At 43.3% G+C, this 19885-nt stretch overlaps 1 protein-coding gene across 1 annotated transcript in view; it reads right to left on the reverse strand.

Moving 5' to 3' along the window:
* The window catches only part of LOC107123940 (DNA polymerase alpha catalytic subunit-like), a 359842-nt gene that overhangs the window by 255045 nt on the left and 84912 nt on the right, over window positions 1-19885 (reverse strand). Inside the window, exons 8-11 of the mRNA XM_015427290.1 lie at window positions 13412-13617; window positions 11081-11213; window positions 2330-2461; window positions 1967-2141 (exon numbers count right to left, since the gene is read on the reverse strand). Coding sequence (XP_015282776.1) covers window positions 1967-2141; window positions 2330-2461; window positions 11081-11213; window positions 13412-13617 — 646 coding nt within the window. The remainder of the gene's footprint in view (window positions 1-1966; window positions 2142-2329; window positions 2462-11080; window positions 11214-13411; window positions 13618-19885) is intronic.

Genomic DNA, 19885 nt, shown 5'->3' on the forward strand with positions numbered 1-19885 from the left:
ACTTCTGGGAGGCTTGGCTGAACAGGAAATAATAATCCCATTATTTCCTGTGGGTAGACCTGGCCCCTCTAGCACTCAGGATATAATGGACTTGATCTGGCCTCCCCTCTACTATCAGCTCTTAGGCTGGTTTCTAGTCCTTTTAAAACTTAAAGGGACTGTGAAATTACATAACAGTTGTTCGGCAGGCTATCATCCTGAATAAAATGGAACCTGTTTCTACACAGAGCTGTTTAAGATGGCCCCTGTAATTTGTTAATCATGTAAGTTTCCTATTTATATTGCTTTAAAATGGAACCTGTAATTAAAGCAAAACATTTTCCAGAAGGGAAAAAAACTGGATGGAATGAAGACTGAAGGGACAATTTACACTAAATTATAATAAAGCAGTGTTATATTTAAACTTCCAGAAAACTCTGAATTCAGGAAATGCAGAATTAAATTTAAAATAATTCCAAAACATGGTTCCCCCTTTTTGTTTCATCTCTCACTCTTCAAGTCCTCCAGCCGTCTGTTTTACTGTTCTCTGAACTGTACACCCAATACTTCCCTTGCTGCTTTTCTCTTCTTTGGGAAGTTTTCCTCCCTTTTTGGTGCATCTTGCATCCCTGTTTTTTTTCATTCCTACACCCCACTAGCCTATCTATTGCTTCTGTAGCTATTGGTAAAGGCTGTGGTAGGGAGCAGAAGGTGGTTAAGTTTGGCCTGAGAAGAGCACAGTAAAAGAGATCCATACAGCACTTGCTCACTTAGAGAACTGGGGAAGACCATCTGGCAGCACAGCCCAGGCTTTAACAGAGATGCACACTCAACTGTAGTTAAACACCACTCAGGAGTTTGATGAGACTTCATTTTAAAAGGCTGCTTTACAAGAGGTTTGAGTCTGTGTTAAACTGAAGCCCATTTCTTCAGACCTTACTGACTAGACAGTTGATGCACTGAGGGTTGCAGTGGGCCTTGGGCACTTGGTCTGTCAGCACCTTGTGCTGGTGCAGCTGAGAATAGTGGCATACCTGCATGCATCCTCACATACTGCCTTGCTTGCCAGCCCAACCCCACCCTGGCACAGTCCAGACTTTAAAAGAACCACACACTTGTTTGAAGGGCAGGTGCAAGTGCCTGCTTCTCGGCCTTTGGGCTAAGATCAAGTGTGTGTGTGCCTGTGGATGAGCTCACCTGCCTCCATGGCTAGGGGTTCTGTATTACAGGCCAGCCCGTCAATCCCTGCTCTCACATGCCTCCTTCCCCCAGAACACTGCTGCTGCAGACAAGAAGACAGCAGGAGCACAGAGTGAAGCTGAGATGGCACTGCGGCATCACACAGTAATACTGACATGGGCTGCTGGCATGATGGACTTCAAGGCAGATTCACACATTACAGAGCACATAAACTGGGACTGGAGTCTTCACCCTGTGTAGTTGAGGGTTCTCAATTCCTGCACACGCAGTGCCCGTTTTGGACTGGAACCATGGCATATGTGGCAAAGGAGCTTCTATTGTTCTGACTTGAAACAGTCTGGGTTGGTATTATTTGGCCCTCTGGGAAAACTACATTCCCTGTGGATTTCTTTTCTCCAGTGGGCCAAATAGTGTCCCCTCGGACCATTTCAGGCCAGGAAAATGAACTGGGGATGTGAAGGCCAGTGCTTGGGTGTTGCTCACATGCTGAATCTCTCCACAAAGTCTCTCAGGTCCTACATTCAAAGTTCTTTACTGCTCAAGCCCTGGCAGAGAACAACTTTCACCCTTAGTTGTTGTTTTTTTAATTTGTTTTTTGATCATGCAGTGTCCTACAGAGCAGAGACAGTGTATACATCAGATTATTGCTTGGACTCCTAGAGACAAAGTAATACAGAGTAATGCATAACTGAGGTAAATTTGCCTACTAAAAGGATTTAACATTAATTTGAGAGGGAAGAATAACAAATAGTTAACTAGAAAATAAGTACAGGTTTTGAATGCTTACCTAACCAAGATGCAATAAGGACAGAGTCAATTCCATTTATGGGTTCACAGATACGAGCCACAACTGGGTGAATTTGTTGTGACAGATAATACTGAGTATCAATAACAAGATTTTCTTGTTTGCTCAACTGTTCTGGAGCATACGCTCTCTGACTGGCACTAAGATTTGATCCATCCTGCACAAGCAACAGAGAAAAAATGTAAGAAAAGGATGGGTGAATGCAGTAACACAATGGGTGGTAAAAGCCAGGTTTTAAAACATTTTATTATGTTGAAGTCATGTTTGTATTTAACTTCTTTGTTTTATATAAAAAAGGAAAGAATAGATACATTATTTACACAAAACAAATCTGAATATTTTTACCTGACAGATAACATAAGATACAGTGTCACCAGATTTTAATTTTCTACCCTCTTGAGAGTTTATCCATAGGGCAACATGCACATGTGGTAGGCTTTTTTTGTCAGGGTAATCCTGGGGATCCTTTGTTAATGCCTATAGATCAACAGAGAAAAAGTTATACTGGGGGAAACAGGCTGAATAAACTCCTGCAATATTAAAAAGATAAGAGTAGCTACCTATAAAATATCATTCACAGGCATAAACATTTGAAATAGCAAACATATTAAGGAGCACACCTAATTTCTTGAATGGCTTTTCACAAACTGACTCTTAAAATGGGAATGTATTTATTTTGATATTTATACCATGCTTTTCTCTCCAGTACAGACCAAAAGTGGCTAACAACACTGCTTTCCCTTCCTCCAGCGTGCCAGAAACCACCCAGTGATGCAGATTAGACTGAAAGAGAATGGCTGGCCCAAGATTATGAACTTCCATGGCAGTGGAGGGATACAGCCCTGGCTTTCCCAGTTCCTAGTCCAACAATCTAACCACGACTTCGGCATGTTCTTAGCACGTCACCACCTGTGCACTTCCTTTCCTGGGCACAGAGGGCTGCAATCTTCGCGAGAACTGTAACAATGTAGTCAGAGATACAGATTTCTGCTTGGCATTTAAGAGATAGACACATCATTCTTGTTTTGCCACACATAACTAACACTCACTTGGAACAGATTAAAGCAAAATTGAACTGGAGAGTCAGGAAGGTCAAATTTCTTAAGTAAATTTGGAGATTATCTACAGCTATTACAATGAAGCTCATATGTACCACAGATTACAAGGAATATGAACATGCCCTAAAGCGGAGGTGTCAAACTCATTTGTTATGAGGGCCAGATCTGACATAAATATCACTTTGTCAGGCTGGAACATGTATATATAAACTTTAAAAAGGACACAGGCAAACCCAATCAACATTATTATTTTTTAGTCAAATCACAAACATGCTTTAAATATAACAGCAGAGCACTGCTGGCTCAGACCAGTGGTCCAGCTAGTTCAGGATCCTGTCTCACACAGTAGCCAATCAGTTCCCCTGAGTCTACACAGTATTCCAAATGAGGCCACCCCATAGATCTGTACAGGGGCATTACAATATCAGATGTTTCATTCTCAATCCCTTTCATTTGTTGTTCAGTCGCACAGTCGAGTCCGACTCTTCGCGACCCCATGGATCATCTCCCGCCAGGCCCTCCTGTCTTCCGCCGTCCTCTGAAGCTGGCTCAATTTTCATGTTCATCCCTTTCATAATCATCCCTAATTCAAGAGTTTGCCTTTTTTTTCACTGCTGCAGCACACTGGGTTAAAACGTAAGAGAAGCTGAGAGAAGCCCATCCAGCCCAACACTCTGTGTCACACAGTGGCCAAAGCCCAGTTGCCCTCAGGAGGTCCACCAGTAGGATGTCAGGGGGTGTGGCCTATGACACACTTCCAGTGATGTCAGGGGGTGTGGCATATGCTAATAAGTTATGCTAATTAGCTCCTGCACCTCTTTTTCTACGAAAAGACCCCTGCATATCAGAGAAGTTACTCCTTTTAAAGTTAAAAGTGGTTGTGTCAGTCTTTTTGGCCAATTCCCTATTTATACAAATGTTGAACTCAACATTATGATCACTGTTCCCAAGTGGTGCAATCACTTTTACATCTCTCACCAGGTCTTGAGTGTTACTTAGGAGCAAATCAAGGATCACCTCTCCCCTGGTATGTTCCGTGACCATCTGCTCCATAGCACAGTCATTTAGAGTGTCTTTAAACTCAATCTCTTTTTCTTGACTAGAACACATATTGACCCAATCAATGTGTGGGTAGTTAAAATCACCTATTATGACACAGTGTTTTTGTCTAGCTGCTATCTTTAATTCATTCATCATTTTATAATCCTCTTCTATCTTTTGATCTGGTGGGCGATAACAAACTCCCAGTGTTAAGTTTCCTTTTGGCCCCCCTATTTCAATCCAATTCTCTTAGCCTCTCAATCTTTCTGGACTTTATACCCTCTCTGACATACAGAGCCACCCCACCTCCAACCCTTCCCCCCTTATCCTTCCGATATAATACATAACTGGGAATCACCGTATCCCACTGATTTTCCTCATCCCACCAAGTTTCTGAAATACCCACAATGTCTATTTTTCCCTCCGACACCAAGCACTCCAACTCCCCGATTTTATCTCGGACACTTCTAGCATTTGTATAGAAACAGCTATAATTTCCCATACAAGTTAAGCCTGCAACCTTCCTCGCTATCTCAAGACCTTGTCAGGCAGTCCATGTCACTAGCCATGGTCTCAGTGGACAATTTCAATCCACCTCCCTGTAGAAAAGCAACAGGTACCCCCTCATCTCTCTGAGATGAGCCAACCTGAACCAGAGACTTTTCATCTCCTGTCAGCTTTCCCCCAATCTCCTGCCGGCTTTCCCCCACAGCTCGCTTCCCCCACAGCTCGCTTCCTCTCCCTGCAAAACGAAACTTGAAGTGGCTGTGGCTTCCTCCCTCTTGTTTCCCAGCCGAAGCCGCCACTTCTTTCTCCCCACCCCCCCAGAAGTTTACAAGCAGCTGTGTCACCACAGCATTAAGACTCCTTGCACATAGAGCTACTCCCCCCAAGGCCTGGTATTTCCTTAAGCTAAGTCTCTCCCTGATGCACACCCTCCCACTTCCACTGCCTGTACTCCTTAGTGCTGGGCAGTATACGTAATGCAAAACCTCTGTCTGGCGGGGAGACGTGTCTCCCAGACCCCACATCAGCGAGTCCCCTGCAGCCTCAACTTTGATTGCAAACCAGAGCAGGGGAGGGACTGGGGCTGACTTACTTGGGCCAACATGGGAACCAGCAGAGGTGGGAAAGCTGGCAGAGACAGCAGGATCTGTTGGCCCCATGCTGCAAGAAGCGGCCAGGCGGGGTCCCTCACAGGCCTGACAGCTGCCACAGAGTACAAGGGAAGCAGTCAGAAGAGACTATCAAATTTTACATAGATAGGGTATCTGAGCTAGCTTCCAGGAACACAGTTAACCTTGATTCTGTGAGTCACCCTGGCTTAACCCAGCATTCCTTGATTTTCCTGACCAGAGATAGAAAGAAAGGGGCTGACTTTGTTGTATATGTCAGATGTATGTCATTTGACTACTGTAAAGTATAAACATTCCCACAAGAGGCAAGGTCATGTCCAGTGAAGTCCACACACAGCAGAGTCCTGAAGCTTCCTGATAGCAGAACAGAACCGGAGCTTCAACTATATAGGCTAATTACTATAGATATTAAAATATTATAGGTGTACCAGAGGTTTTGCAGAGTTTTAGCAGAGGACTGAGACTCAATCCAGCCCTAATTCCGCAACACACAAAACCTGAAATATATGCAATACTTCCTTTACTATCAATTCAAACTTACTTTACTACTTTAACAACATAAAATACACAATTTATAACATGGTGAGCATATAAAAGTTGTACTATTGGGTATATTTATGGAATTTAAAAATACAAACATTTTGGTTTTCTACCAACAAAACTAAAAATAAACCCAATATTTGCGAGACAGTTGATACCTGCTGTACCCTATTCTACTTTAGTACATGAGTCTTACTTTTTGCCATCTGAGGGGGTAGAAAAAAATAGTAGCTGAAATTAGAATACAAATTTTGTACCAAATAAAAAGCATATTATTTAGACAGGAACAGTCTCATACCAGCACAATAGAACTACCAGCATATCTGGATACCAAATTACTTTTTACAGTTTTCAACCACTGAACTATTTACTAATGCAGTAAGAAACAAATCATAGCTTTAATTGTGGATAAAATTATTCAAATTTAAACAATAAACATATCCTTAAAAATACACTGGATACCCCTAAAGAATACATACACATCATCGTATAATGTTGCAATTGTCTTATATTGAAATTGTCATGCCACACTGAGTAAGTAAAACCATGCCTTAAAAAGCATTTCACTCATTCCAAAAGAGAAAATATTTCATAGGAGGTCTTTTCCCCAGCTCCCCTATATTTCCCTGTTTTTCATTTGGAAAAACTGGGGGAGAAATGCCTTGGGAAGACCTCCCACCACCACTATTTTTCCTTCCCACCACCACTATTTTTCCTTCCCTCCACTCCAGGCCTTCACATCCCTATTCAAGCACACATGTGTATACTACAGTTACTTCTGAGTTTTAAAAAGTCACAGAAGATCCAATAATTGTGTATCATATTACCTTGCTAGTCTGACCTGCAGTGTGCAGTGACAGGGAGAAGGACAAACTAAATACTGGGAATAAGGAAAGGCACTGAAAATAAAACAGCTAGTATAATAATGGCTTTGCAAAAAAGTATATATAACACAGCCATATTTGTAGCACTGCATACAGTTCTGGTTTCCCCATCTCAAAAACACACAATAGAACTGAGAAAGGTCAACTCAAATGAAGAGAAGATTGAAACACCTTTCTTATTGGAAAAGTCTAAGGGGTTCCAGGTTTTTCGATTTCAAAAAGAAAATTACTAAGAGATGTGACAAAGGCTTAAAAATTATAAATTATATGAGAAAAAAATTGTCCCAGAGTGCTAGAACACAATCTTGCTCAAAGAACTTGACTGGTAACAGATTCAAAACAGAAAAAATAAAATATTATTTCACATGTACAGATAACCTACGGAATTCAGTGCTACAGGATGTTACAATGGTCACTAATTGGAATGGCTTCTGTAAAAAGGTTAGACAAATTAATGAAAGACAAGAGTCATTGATGGCTATTAGCCACGAAAATTAATCTTCATGGTCAGAAACATATACCTTTGCTTTGTCCTTCTACCATCTGGTATTCAGGAGCCAACTAATAGTTTCAAGTGTGATGCTCGCACAGCCCCTCTCTACTTGATCCTCTGTCTTACAGACATCCAACAAAGTACAACCTAAAAGAAATCTCAGTTCCAGAGCTTTCAGCTTTCAAAGCTCAAGCCTTCTCAGAGTAGGAAAAAAGGAGCAATTCACTGCTACTATCAATTAATAGGGAAGCATACTGCTATACACTGAAGAAATGCACATATAAAAAGCATTTCCCATTCTGTGTAGCCCTTGAAACAACAGGACAGGAATACAAAAGGATGACCACATCATGAGTCAGCATGATGTGGCTTTGGCCATCTGGCCAGAAACCATGAAAGCCCTCTTTACTGCACTTCGGCAGCAAAATCTCAGTAGAAGGTGTGCAGAGATAATGTGAGATTATGGATGCAAGACAGCTTGTCTCCACCAATTTTTTTGGACATCATGACAGAGGTTTTGTAAGAAGGATTGAACATGCTGTCCCAAGCTGCTCTACACTAGAAATCTTCTTGGAGCATCCAAAGAAATCAGCAAATGTTTGTGTGTGTTTAATAAAGTGCCATCACAGCAACCTCAGCAAGGGGCTTCCAAGGAAAGTGGAAAGCAGAGGTAGTTTTACCATTGCCTTCCTCTTCTGAGTCTTCCTTGGTGGTCTCCCTTCCGATTACCAACCCTGCCTAGTTTCCAAGATCTGATGAGAGCAGGCTATACCATGCCACTTTCCTTTGCGGAATCTGCAAACATATGGATAGGCAATTTTGTACAGCTTGGCAAATGTATAAACATTTGACCAACTGGCATCTTAGTATGGTTCTGAGCTTGAATACCATGACTATGCAGCATCACCAAGATAAACTAGCCACAGTCTACTATGGCAGCGATCCCCAAAAGACTTGGCCTCTCCTTCAGGGCTTTGGATCAATCCTTGCAATTATAGCTACAGGCAAAACCAAGTGATTGTCAGCCAGTAAAAGCTCATGGAACTCCACTGAATGGGAGGGAGGGAGCAAGCCTCAACTTTAAAAGGAGGAAAAAACCTTTCTCCATGGATAGGGCCTTGAAGGCTCTGGTCAGAAGATTACCCAAGATGGTTTTTAGGTAGGGTGGGTAGGCTTAGGGGAGAAAGGTTATTTTTAAGTGATAAATAAGCATACTGGTAAAACATAGAAGCACCAAAACTACCTGAGCAGTTTCTGAGAGCCAGGGAAATTGAAAAGGGAAACTGACACCGTCAAGGGAACCAGCATTTTGGTAACCAGGCCCAGTAAACCTCCTAACCTGAGGCAAACTTTCTGAAAAAGGAAACAACAAACTTACCTCAGTGTTTATTTACTGTAGTTGGGCCAGTTACAAAATATTCAGTCTTGTGAGAGACAGGTTGTAATTGCTAGGTTACAGTAGTGATCTACTTTACCCTAGGGCTGTCTGGAAAGCTGCAAGAGGCTTTTGGGCAGGGATGTCGGGGGAATGCAATGCCAGATGCAGCATCACATCACTTCCAATTAAAAAAAACAACAAGTAACACAGGCAGCTCAAGGAACCACTACGTGGTGATTCCTAGAGCTACACTATGTCACTTCCTTCCTTTCTTAACCGGAAGTGACTTGGCACCATACGCAATGCTGTAGGGTTATAGGTTTTTAAAAAAATTTCTCCTGCCATAGCTCAGATCACCAGCAGGCAAATGGAGAGGGGGCAGGGGATTATCCATGCCCACTAGGACAATGAATCCCTACCTTACTATTACAAACTGGAACATTCCCCGCCTAACACTTCATTGAAAACATGTTGTTTTGGCCTCCACCTGTGTTTTATTTGTCCAGTTGAACAGTTGTAAGAAAGACTGGAAAGAACCATAGAAATAAGCAGACAAGAACAGAAGTGAACCTGACTATTCAGTCTGTCCACCCAACAAGGTGTCACAGAGCAAAACCGAACCTGGAGCCCTCTGACCTTCCTAAAATACAAAGAACAAGACTGGGAGATGTGTGCATGTAGTACATACACCCACACATACACTGAAATAGTTTCTTAACCACCTAGAGAACATAAGAACATAAGAGATGCCAATGTTGGATCAGGCCAAAGGCCCATCCAGTCCAACACTCTGTATCACACAGTGGCCAGAAATACCAGTGCCATCAGGAGGTCCACCAGTGGGGCCAGGACATTAGAAGCCATCCCACTGTTGACCCCCCCAAGCACCAAGATGACAGAGCATCACTTGCCCCAGTCCCTATCTATACCTTGTGGCTAATAGCCACTGATGGACCTCTGCTCCATATGCTTATCTAATTCCCTTTTGAAGCCGTCCATGCTTGTAGCCGCCACCACTTCCTGTGGCAGTGAATTCCAAGTGTTAATCAGTCTTTGGGTGAAGAAGTACTTCCTTTTATCTGTTCTAACCCAACTGCTCAGCAATTTCATGGAGTGCCCACGAGTTCTTGTATTGTGAGAAAGGGAGAAAAGTACCTCTTTCTCTACCTGCTCTTTCCCATGCATAATCTTATAAACCTCAATCATGTCACCCCTCAGTCATCGTTTCTCCAAGCTAAAGAGCCCTAAGCGCCTTAACCTTTCCTCATTGGGAAAGTGTTCCAACCCTTTTATCATTCGAGTTGCCCTTTTCTGCACTTTTTCCAAAGCTATAATATCCTTTTTAAGGTGTGGTGACCAGAATTGCACACAGTATTCCAGATGAGGTCGCACCATTGATTTATATAGGGGCATTATGATATTGGCTGATCTGTTTACAATACCCTTCCTAATAATCCCCAGCATAGCATTGGCCTTCTTTATTGCAGTCACACACTGTCTCGACATTTTCAGTGAGTTATCTACTACAACTCCAAGATCTCACTCTTGATCAGTCTCTGCCAGTTCAGACCCCATCAACGTGTATTTATATTTAGGATTTTTGGCTCCAATGTGCATCACCTTGCACTTGGCCACATTGAACCCCATTTGCCATGTTGACGCCCACTCGCCCATCTTTGACAGATCCCTTTGGAGTGCCTCACAATCCTCACTGGTTTTCACCACCCGGAACAACTTCGTATCATCTGCAAATTTAGCCACTTCACTCCTTACTCCCAACTCCAAATCATTAATGAACAAGTTAAAAAGCAGTGGACCAAGTACTGATCCCTGCGGTACCCCACTGCTTACCCCCCTCCACTGAGAGAACTGCCCATTTATACTCACTCTCTGTTTTCTATTAATTAGCCAGTTTTTGATCCATAAAAGGACATGTCCTTTTATCCCATGATTTTTGAGCTTACTTAGGAGCCTTTGATGAGGAACTTTATCAAAAGCTTTCTGGAAGTCACAGGGACAACCTGAATCTCTGTCCTTGCACTTAACCCATCTTCTTGCAATGTTTCATCCTCTTTCAGTGCCCCTTCTCCTCTCCAGGCAGTTGCCACAGTAATTTAATTAGAATGGAATGTGCTTAAAGGTGCCACTGGACTCTAAATCTGTTTGTATTCTACATGTGTGTAGTTCCTTTTCAACTATGTCCATCAGCACAGAAGATCCAAGACTCCACATATGTTCAGAAATGCACTGATTGAAACTAAAGCATCTTAATGATGGGTTTATGAAGAAACAACAGGCTCACTTTGGGGAGAAAAGTCTGGCTGTGATGGAGAGAACCACTGGTCTTCTGGGCAATCTAGACAAATCCTGCCTTCTTTCCTACCTGATTACACACATGCTATTTTTCTCTCTGTTGTTCAGATCACAATTCACAGTCTTTGTAGATAGCATTTGAACAGTATGCTTGTGCTATAAGGAGGAAATCTTTCATACACAAAAGAAATGGAGTCAGGAGGCAGTTCAATTAATAAATTAAGACCAGTTCAAACATAAGAATATTATTTACCTTGTTGATTTCAAATTGTTTTATTGGCACACTTCCATTTACCACATTTTCTCTAATTTGGATTAATTTCCTTTGGATGTTTTCAACAATTACGTCTCGGGACTGATCAGAAAGAATCTGGCCAATTATATAACTGTAAAAAAAGTCTGCATGTTAAAACAGTAAATCTTGTAAGAGACATACAAAGTACATATATTCTCTTCACTATATCCTTTGGAACAGAATGGAAAGTGCCTTCAAGTCACAGCTGACTTATGGCGATGTCACAGGGCTTTCAAGGCTAGAGACATTCAGAGGTGATTTGCAATTGCTGGCCCCTACGTCATACTAGTATTCCTTGGAGGTATCCCATCCAAATACTAGCCAGGAATGACCCTGCTTAGCTTCTGAGAGTTGACGAGATCAGGCTACCCAAGTGTTATATTGAGACCCAGAAGCATAAAACAAGACCTTTCCCAATGAATTACCCAACTGCCATGAGTATTTTCAACAGACCCATGGTGTAATGAACAAGACTGTCAATGAAACTGTATAATTTTTATTGCGTTAGGATTAAGAGCACACCCATGCTGGATCAGATAAATGATCTACCTAGCATCCTGAGTTGGATTTCATGCAAACATTTCAGTAGGTAAAACGGAGACAGTAATTTTTGCTAAATTCTCCCGTCCACTGTAGACTTCTGACCACAGCATTTTGAGGAGAAGGGAGGCAAGGAAGCAGAGTTCTGCAAACAGAAATCCCTTCCATCCCCTTCCATCCATTGAAATCATCCATGGGATCCAAGTTCCTGTTTCCAACAGTGGCAATATATGCCACTGAATAGCTCACACAAAGGTCTTGCAGACAATAGCCCTCCTCTACTGATCACTTTTTGGAAACTGACAATCAGAGCCACTTTATTTCCAAACCCAGAGGCCCCATTGAGCCATCATTACTAATACCAGATTATTCCCCTTTAAACACCCTTTTAAATAATTCTGAACCAGCAACCATCACCGTCTCTCTTAATTTTAGGATTATTTCCATATTGTACATACAAATTTATAGAGCAAACCCCCCCCATGCCCTCAAATGCCTACCATTTCTTTCTTCAATGATCAAAAGATTAAAGGGGCTGCAGTGGCTCAAGTGATTAAGATGCTGAACTGCAGACCGGAAGGTTGGTAGTTCAGCAGTTCGAGACCAGAGTGTCGCATGACGGAGCGGGCTCCTGTCTCTGGCCCCAGCTTCTGCCAACCTAGCGGTTCAAAAGCAAGAAATTGCAAGTAGATAAATAGGTACCACTTCGGTGGGAAGGTAACAGCGTTCCGTGCGCCTTGACGTCTAGTCATGCTGGCCACATGACCACGGAAATGTCTTTGGACAGCGCCAGCTCTTCGGCTTGGAAACGGAGATGAGCACCGCATCCCTAGAGTCGGATTCGACTGGCTTTCAAGCAAGGGAAACCTTTACCTTAACATACATAAATTTTATTATTCTGTTTCTAGACAATTCAAATTAGGTGGACTTTCAAGTGAGACGATGGTGCTAACTGTCAGATATGATTGGGGTTCATAGATTAAAAAGTGTTATTTGCCCCCAGCAGCTTAAGAACAAATTCATGGAGTTTCTATGACCAGATAGGAAGCCTACTTCTATGTGTGTTTATTCAGAAGTAAGTACCAATGACTTCTTCCAAGTAAGGCAAGGGGATGCATATAGATGTTAAATGGCATCAGGGAGAGGATTGCCCCTTCTGGTACTCCATATACTAAGGATACCCTCTTTCCTTCTCTGTCACCCTCTGTCCCCAACCTTGGAGAAATGAGGTAAGCCACTGCAAGAATACTCCCTGAACTCTAATGTCGGTGGGTCAAGAGATCATGATTGACCTTATCAAACACTACTGTGAGATCCAATAACACCAGCAGCGCAGACCCACCTTGATCCAGCTGCCTGCAGAGCTCATCTGTGAGGGAAACCAAAGCCATCTCTTTCCCATGGCCAGGGCAGAAGCTGGACTAGAATGGGTCCAGGACCAATATATCACCCAGGAAACTCTGGAGCTGTTCTGCAACCACTCTCTCAATTACCTCACCCAGAAATGAAACATTCAACACTGGGAGGTAATTGGAAGGCTCCAAAGGACCCAAAGTTGGCTTGATGCTAAAATACATTTACTTATAAGTAAACCCCCATGATTTCAGTGATGCTTACTTCCAGCAAGTGTGCTTAAGATCACAGCTCTGAAGCAAACAAAAGTTTTTTTCTTTATAAAAGACAGTAACAACATTTATACAAAAAATAATTTATTCAATAAGGAACTATACACAAGAGAATGTAACTTACTTTCCAGTTTCTTTTGCAAGGTCACACCAGTCTCTTCTCACTATGTCTAGTCCTTTAAGTTCTTGCTTGGTAATGTAGTTTCCATTTCCTGTTGGCTCTACAACTAAAGCAGCATATTTCTTCTTTTTCAGCAGCAAAAGGGACTTGAAGACTCCATCAATATCTATCTCCAGCAATTTGTACAGTTTGTTCACTTCACTTTTAATCTGCAAATGCATCAGCAATGATACCAAATCATTGTCTCAGTCACTGGAGAGAAATACATGACTACAGAAACAGTTTATGAAATGAATTCAATATATACCAAAAGGATGGGGAACTACTGGACATCAGGCACAGCCAGTCTGCATCTACCTATGCATAGGATACTTTTTTGCAACCTTTTTTAGAGAACCTGAAACATAAATTGGGGGGGGGGGGGGCCTTGTGCCTTGGCAATTAAGACTGCTGGGGAAGGCCCCAGTGGGCTGATGGCCTGAGAGATCACTCTCCCCACTGGGGTCATCCCATCCCCAAGGCATCCTAGTGTGAAGTGGGCAGGAACCACAGGTACCAAGAGCTGCCAGTCCCTGTGTCACAGCCCCCTACTTCGCACACTCCCTGTCACCAGCCCCCACCATGAGTCAAAAGCATAAGAGCTGCCACTGAAGCAAGGTGGACATAAGCTTTTGAAATAAGGCAGGTGGATATGAACCAGGCAGGTAGGTAGAAAATTTATTCTATATGGCCATAAGCCTTTACAATTGAGAGTCGTTAGATGTAAAATGCACTTACAGATATAACAATGAAGTACCTCACTAAAATATAGCACTATAATAAATATTATCTAAAAGCATTTATAATGATGTATACTTAAAATATAACAATAAAATACATCAAACTAACTAGCAGCAGCTGTATCAGTTATTTTCCTAGTTGCTACATTTGCTCTTATTTTTCTAGCAGCTAGAGCAAAAGGTGCCATCCTGTTGGAAACAAAAGAATCTGTATCTGACAACATAAAAATCAGTTTATCAGAGTCAGAAAGAAGGTGGAGACCAGACAATATGTTGGCGAGAAATTTTCCTCTTGGTTCCAAGTATATGGGACAATTTAGAACGTAATGTGGCAGGTCCTCGATCGAGGATCCACAGATACATATACGCTGGTCCACAGGTTTTTTCTGGAATCGTCCAAGCAGCATCTCAGTTGTCATTGACTGGAAACGTAATGATGAGAGTGCTGCCCTGAGCTTGTAATTTCTGTCAAATAACGCACTCTAAGATTATCTTTTTTGATGGTTTTGTACCATGGAGCAAATTTTGATTTACTGATTAAAAATTTGTCAATTAGGGTATCTTCTTTATAAATCCATTCCCTTAAATCGACACTGCTTCCCAAAGATTGCAATAATTCGTGTGGAATAGTATATTGGGCTGCAATGTTATTAAGGAAGGCCTGCCGGGTTTTGTCCTTATTTTGTATCAATTAATAGCTCAAATTGCTGAAGGAACCAGGGTTTATTGGCTGATATGAACCAGGTGGGAGCTGCAGTAAGTCTGCTCCTTCCCTTCCACTGGGGGTGGGATTGGGCCCTTTTTTGCCTCCCAATCTTCCATTAATATAAAGGAGATTTCTACCCCATGCCCTGACCTGGATAGCCAAGGCAAGCCCGATTATCTTGGAAACTAAGCTGGGCCGACCATGGCAAGTATACCAGGGCCAGGAGGCAGAGGCAGACTAGCAGGCCTCTTTTCTGAACATCCTCCATGCCCCAGTAGGGGTTGCCAGGGCACACACATACAGAAAATGCGCAAAAAAAAAAAAGTATCATGATTTCCCATTCCTCCACATGAAGCCTACTAGGTGACTTTGGGTCAGTCACCGTTCTTTCAGAACTCTCCCAGCCCACCTACCTCACAAAGTGTCTGTTGTGGGGAAAGGAATCTTTTTGTAAGCCAATTTGAGACTCCATAAGATAGAGAAAAGAGGGGTATAAAAACCTTCTTCTTGATGATGGCTTGAGTTCTCTGCAGGAGGGGATTGCTGGGACCCTGCAAACTCTTTCAGCTGCCCAGTGACTGATAGTAGGGCTCAGTCCCATTAAGGGGGGGGTTATGCCACAAACATGGAGCCTCGATCTCTGGCAATGCCCCTTCCCACCCCTCAGCCCCTGACTGGTTCTGCCTGCCCTGTCTGTCACAGCCCAACCACTGCAACAAAACACCTGCTTGGGCCACTACAACACAATTGTTGGAGATACTGATGCAGTTGCAGCCAGTCACTAACCAAACCCTTCAGGAAGTAGACTAGCAGCACCAAGTTTACACTGGCGGTTGGCCACTGCAGTGAGACCAGCCTTTAAGGCTGCAGTACTCATTGCTCTATAATCTAGATTACTTGATATAATCAGATGAAACTGGCCAGATCTCGAAACAAAAGTCCCCTATTTCTTTCTGTCAGACCTGGAGCAGGACTACTCCCATCTAAGGATGTACACTGAGAAGCTTCAGCTCTACTTTGGACTGTGAGAGGTCACAAACTCTGAGTTATATCCTCCAGTATCGTCTACATTAGGAATGGGCACGAACCAGGAAAATGAAGGTTCATGGGGTCTCAAGAACCACGGTTCATCAACCTCCATACACTTTTCCATTTACCGAATTGATTTGGGTTCATGAGGTTCTTGCAGCTTCCAAGCAGGGAGGAATGAAAAGGATCACTGAACTGGCTTGCATCTAGTTCAGTTCATGCCCATCCCAGGGGTCATTTTGTAGAAAAAGAGGTGCAGGAGCTCATTACCATAACTCATTAGCATTACTTATTTGTATATGCCACACCTCCTGATATCACCGGAAGTGTGTCAGAAGGCAACACCCACCGCTCAGGCTCCACTGGACTGTTTTGGATTGCTAACTATTGGGGGGGGGGATGTGCAGATCTGTCCTTGCAGAGGAGGGAGAGCTTGTACCTGAATAAGACTTGGTCTTAAATGTGCCACTGGACTGTTTTGGACCGGGGGGCCTGGGAGGGGGGAGCTCTGCAACTTACCTGGCTGCTTCTTGCTCTGACTGAGGGCTGCTGGGAGGAGGGGGTGGGGCTTGTTGCATGTGCCCGCCCCCTGGGCTCTTTACTGCCGGAGCTCCGCTCCTGTGCGCTCCTGCAGGAAATGACCCCTGCCCATCCCTAGTCTGCATTCACTCCCCGCCCTGCCCCCCAGACTACAGAGAGAAGAAGAATGAGGCCAGGAACATTTTTATTGCCATAAATCCTATGGTCCCCTCTAAAATATTTTTGCTTTCCTCAAGGGATCCTAGAGTAAGCCAATTATTTAAGCAGCTTTAACTTCACAGCATGAAGCAATTTATAAATTGACAAAAATATACCCACATCCAAGAAATCACAGTTAAAATCTACAAAACCTAAAATCAATTAAACCCACATTTCAATGCACACAGTCTATCCAAACTCATAACTTCTCGCCAGAACTCTAAAAACATCCAAGTCCTCAGAGTCCAGATTCCAGAAGATAGTCCAACAGCAGACAAGTTACACAGCAATCAGAATTTGCATACCACAAGCTGCAGGAATACTACGGCTAATCAAACCTTCCTGAATCTTGCTAGATAAAGCATTCTGTATACCTCCTCCAGCAAGGCATTCTGAAAAGCAGTGACAGTCAGAGAAAAGGCCATAGACCAAACAGAAGTCAAGGAGACCTATGGAATGAAGGAACCACTACAAGATAACATTATGCTAACTTTTCCTGGCTTGAAGTATACATTTGGAGAGACAGATTCAGGTGAGTAGCCATGTTGATCTGAAGCAGCAGAACAAAGTTTGAGTCCAATGGCACCTTTAAGACTGACAAAGTTTTATTTAAGGTGTAAGCTTTTGTGTGCAAGCAAGAAAGTGTGCTTGTGCAGGAGAGCCAGTTTGGTGTAGTGGTTAGGTGTGTGGACTCTAATCTGGGAGAACCGGGTTTAATTCCCTGCGCCTTCACTTGCAGCTGCTGGATGACCTTGAGCAAGCCATAGTTCTGTCAGAGCTGTTCTTGACAGAGCAGTTTCTGTCAGAGCTCTCTCAGCCCCACCTACCTCACACGGTGCCTGTGGGGAGGGAAAGGAAAATGAGTTTGTAAACTGCTCTGATACTCCAAGTGAAGGGCGGGGTATAAATCCAATCTCTTCTTCTTCAAACTTCATTAGGTTAGACGGTTTTTCAAGTACGTGGATCCCAAGTTGTGAAAGGCTTTATGGAAACTCTATGGACACATCTTTAGGAAAGAACGGAAGGTTTCTTTCACTTACCGTGAAGCTTCCTTTCTCGGTGGTTCAGGAGTGGGACAGTCCTTATGCATGGGATAAGGATCGGCTCTGAGCTTTGATCCAGGCGGGGAGGGGCTTATCCCCTGGAGGCTTCCCAGTCATCTTCAAGCTGCTGATCTAGTACCAGAAAAGGTACTAGAAGGAAGAACTCCCTCCAAAACACTGGAGAGACTCAAACAATGTAACAAACCGAATAAACAGTGAATACCAAACCACAATGCCCTTCCTTAAATCAGTAATGGGAGAAAGGGTGGCCTACTCTTTCAGTCTGCTAAGGCCAACTCCAACTGTTGCTCCCTTTTTCTTTTACTTTGAGAGCCAGTTTGGTGTAGTGGTTAAGTGCGCGGACTCTAATCTGGGAGAACCGGGTTTGATTCCCCACTCCTCCACTTGCACCTGCTCTCACAGGGTGTCTGTTGTGAGGAGGGGAAGGGGAAGGAGTTTGTAAGCCGCTCTGAGACTCCCTTGGGTAGTGAAGGGCAGGGTATAAATCCAATCTCTTCTTACTATGCTACATTTTGCATCCCTCTCTGTAAACTGGAGAAGCGCACCCAACTCGGGTGGGCAGGACTTTCCCACTCCTGAACCACCGAGAAAGGACGCTTCATGGTAAGTGAAAGAAACCTTCCATTCTCTAGTAGTTCAGCTCGTGGGACAGTCCTTATGCATGGGACGTAAAAGAGCAAAGTGCCCCAAGGGAGGGAACAGGAGTTTCCCCATTTACAGAGTGTGCTGCAACACCCTACGGCCAAAGGCTGCCTCTGCAGATTGAAGCTTGCCCACCCTATAGTGTCTGGTAAATGAGTGAACAGATTTCCAGGTGGCTGCTTTACAAATGGTTTCCAACATAGGAAACGAGCAATATACTGTCAATATGGCTGCTCCCCTTAAGAGAGTGTGCCACAATCCCCTCAGGATGATCTATGCCGTTAGACTTGTAGGCTAAAATTATATATCCTTTAATCCATCTACTTAATGTAGCCAAGGAGACATGTTCCCCCAAAGATTTTCTAAAGGACACAAAAAGAATCTCAGTTTTTCTCCACTGCTTAGTCCTATCAATATAAAAACTGAGTGCCCACATGACGTCCAGGCAGTGCCACTCCCTCTCTTTATCGTGTTTGGGGTTAGGGCAGAAAGATGGCAGGACAACTTCTGCTGCCCTGTGAAAAATCGAGTTAACCTTTGGTACAAAAGCAGTATCCAAACAGAGTACCACTTTGTCCCTATGAAAAACGCAAAGCTCTTTATTAACTGACAATGCCCCCAATTCCAACATTCTATGTGTTGAAGTGATGCCTACCGAAAATAAGATCTTAAAAGTCAGTTCTTTTAAAGGGCAGGTAGCCGTTGGTTCAAAGGGATGTTGGCATAAGGCTCGCAATACTATATTCAGATTCCAAGTAGGGAACCTGTGTACTTGTGGAGGGTTCATCAGGGAGGACCCCCTTAAAAATCTTTTGACATGAGCATGAGTAAGAAGAGACTTCCCATGTCTGACCTCCTTAACTGCTGAAATGGCCAACACTTGTCTCCTGAGAGTACTAGTGCTTAGGCCAATGTCCAGGCCGTCAGCAAAACCCCAAAAACTGATCTGACAAATGCCTTCATGGGCTCTATTCCCCTATCTGTACACCAGGAGTGAAACACTTGCCAGGTAGCATTGTAAGTCCTATTAGTGGAAGTCTTACGGGAAGCTAGCATGGTCTCCACTACTTTTTTAGAGTAACCCTCCCCCTCTAGCATCGTCCGCTCAACCTCCATGCTGTGAGTTTGAGCATCCCTGGATGAGGGTGTTTTTCAGGCCTTGCATCAGTAAATCCTCCTGAATGGGAAGGAATCAAGGATCTGTTATCGATAGTCTGTGTAGCTCTGGGAACCACGCTCTCCTTGGCCAAAAGGGCGCTATCAGCACCACTTCTGCCTTTTGCTGTCGAAGCTTCTGGATCACCCTGTGCAGAATCTGAATTGGAGGAAACGCATAAAGGAAGCCTTGTGGCCAGTCACAACTTAGCACATCGATTCCTCTGGCTTCTCTGTTCTTGAGAAGAACTCCGGTACTTGATGATTTGAAACCGTCGCAAACAAGTCCAGTCTTATTTTCCCAAATGTTTCGCAAATTTGATTGAACACCTCCTTGTTCAGCATCCACTCCGACTGGTCCAGT

This window comes from Gekko japonicus, unplaced genomic scaffold, assembly GCF_001447785.1.
Source record: "Gekko japonicus isolate JY-2015 unplaced genomic scaffold, Gekko_japonicus_V1.1 scaffold1514, whole genome shotgun sequence".
In the NCBI taxonomy this organism is placed as follows: Eukaryota; Metazoa; Chordata; class Lepidosauria; order Squamata; family Gekkonidae; genus Gekko; species Gekko japonicus.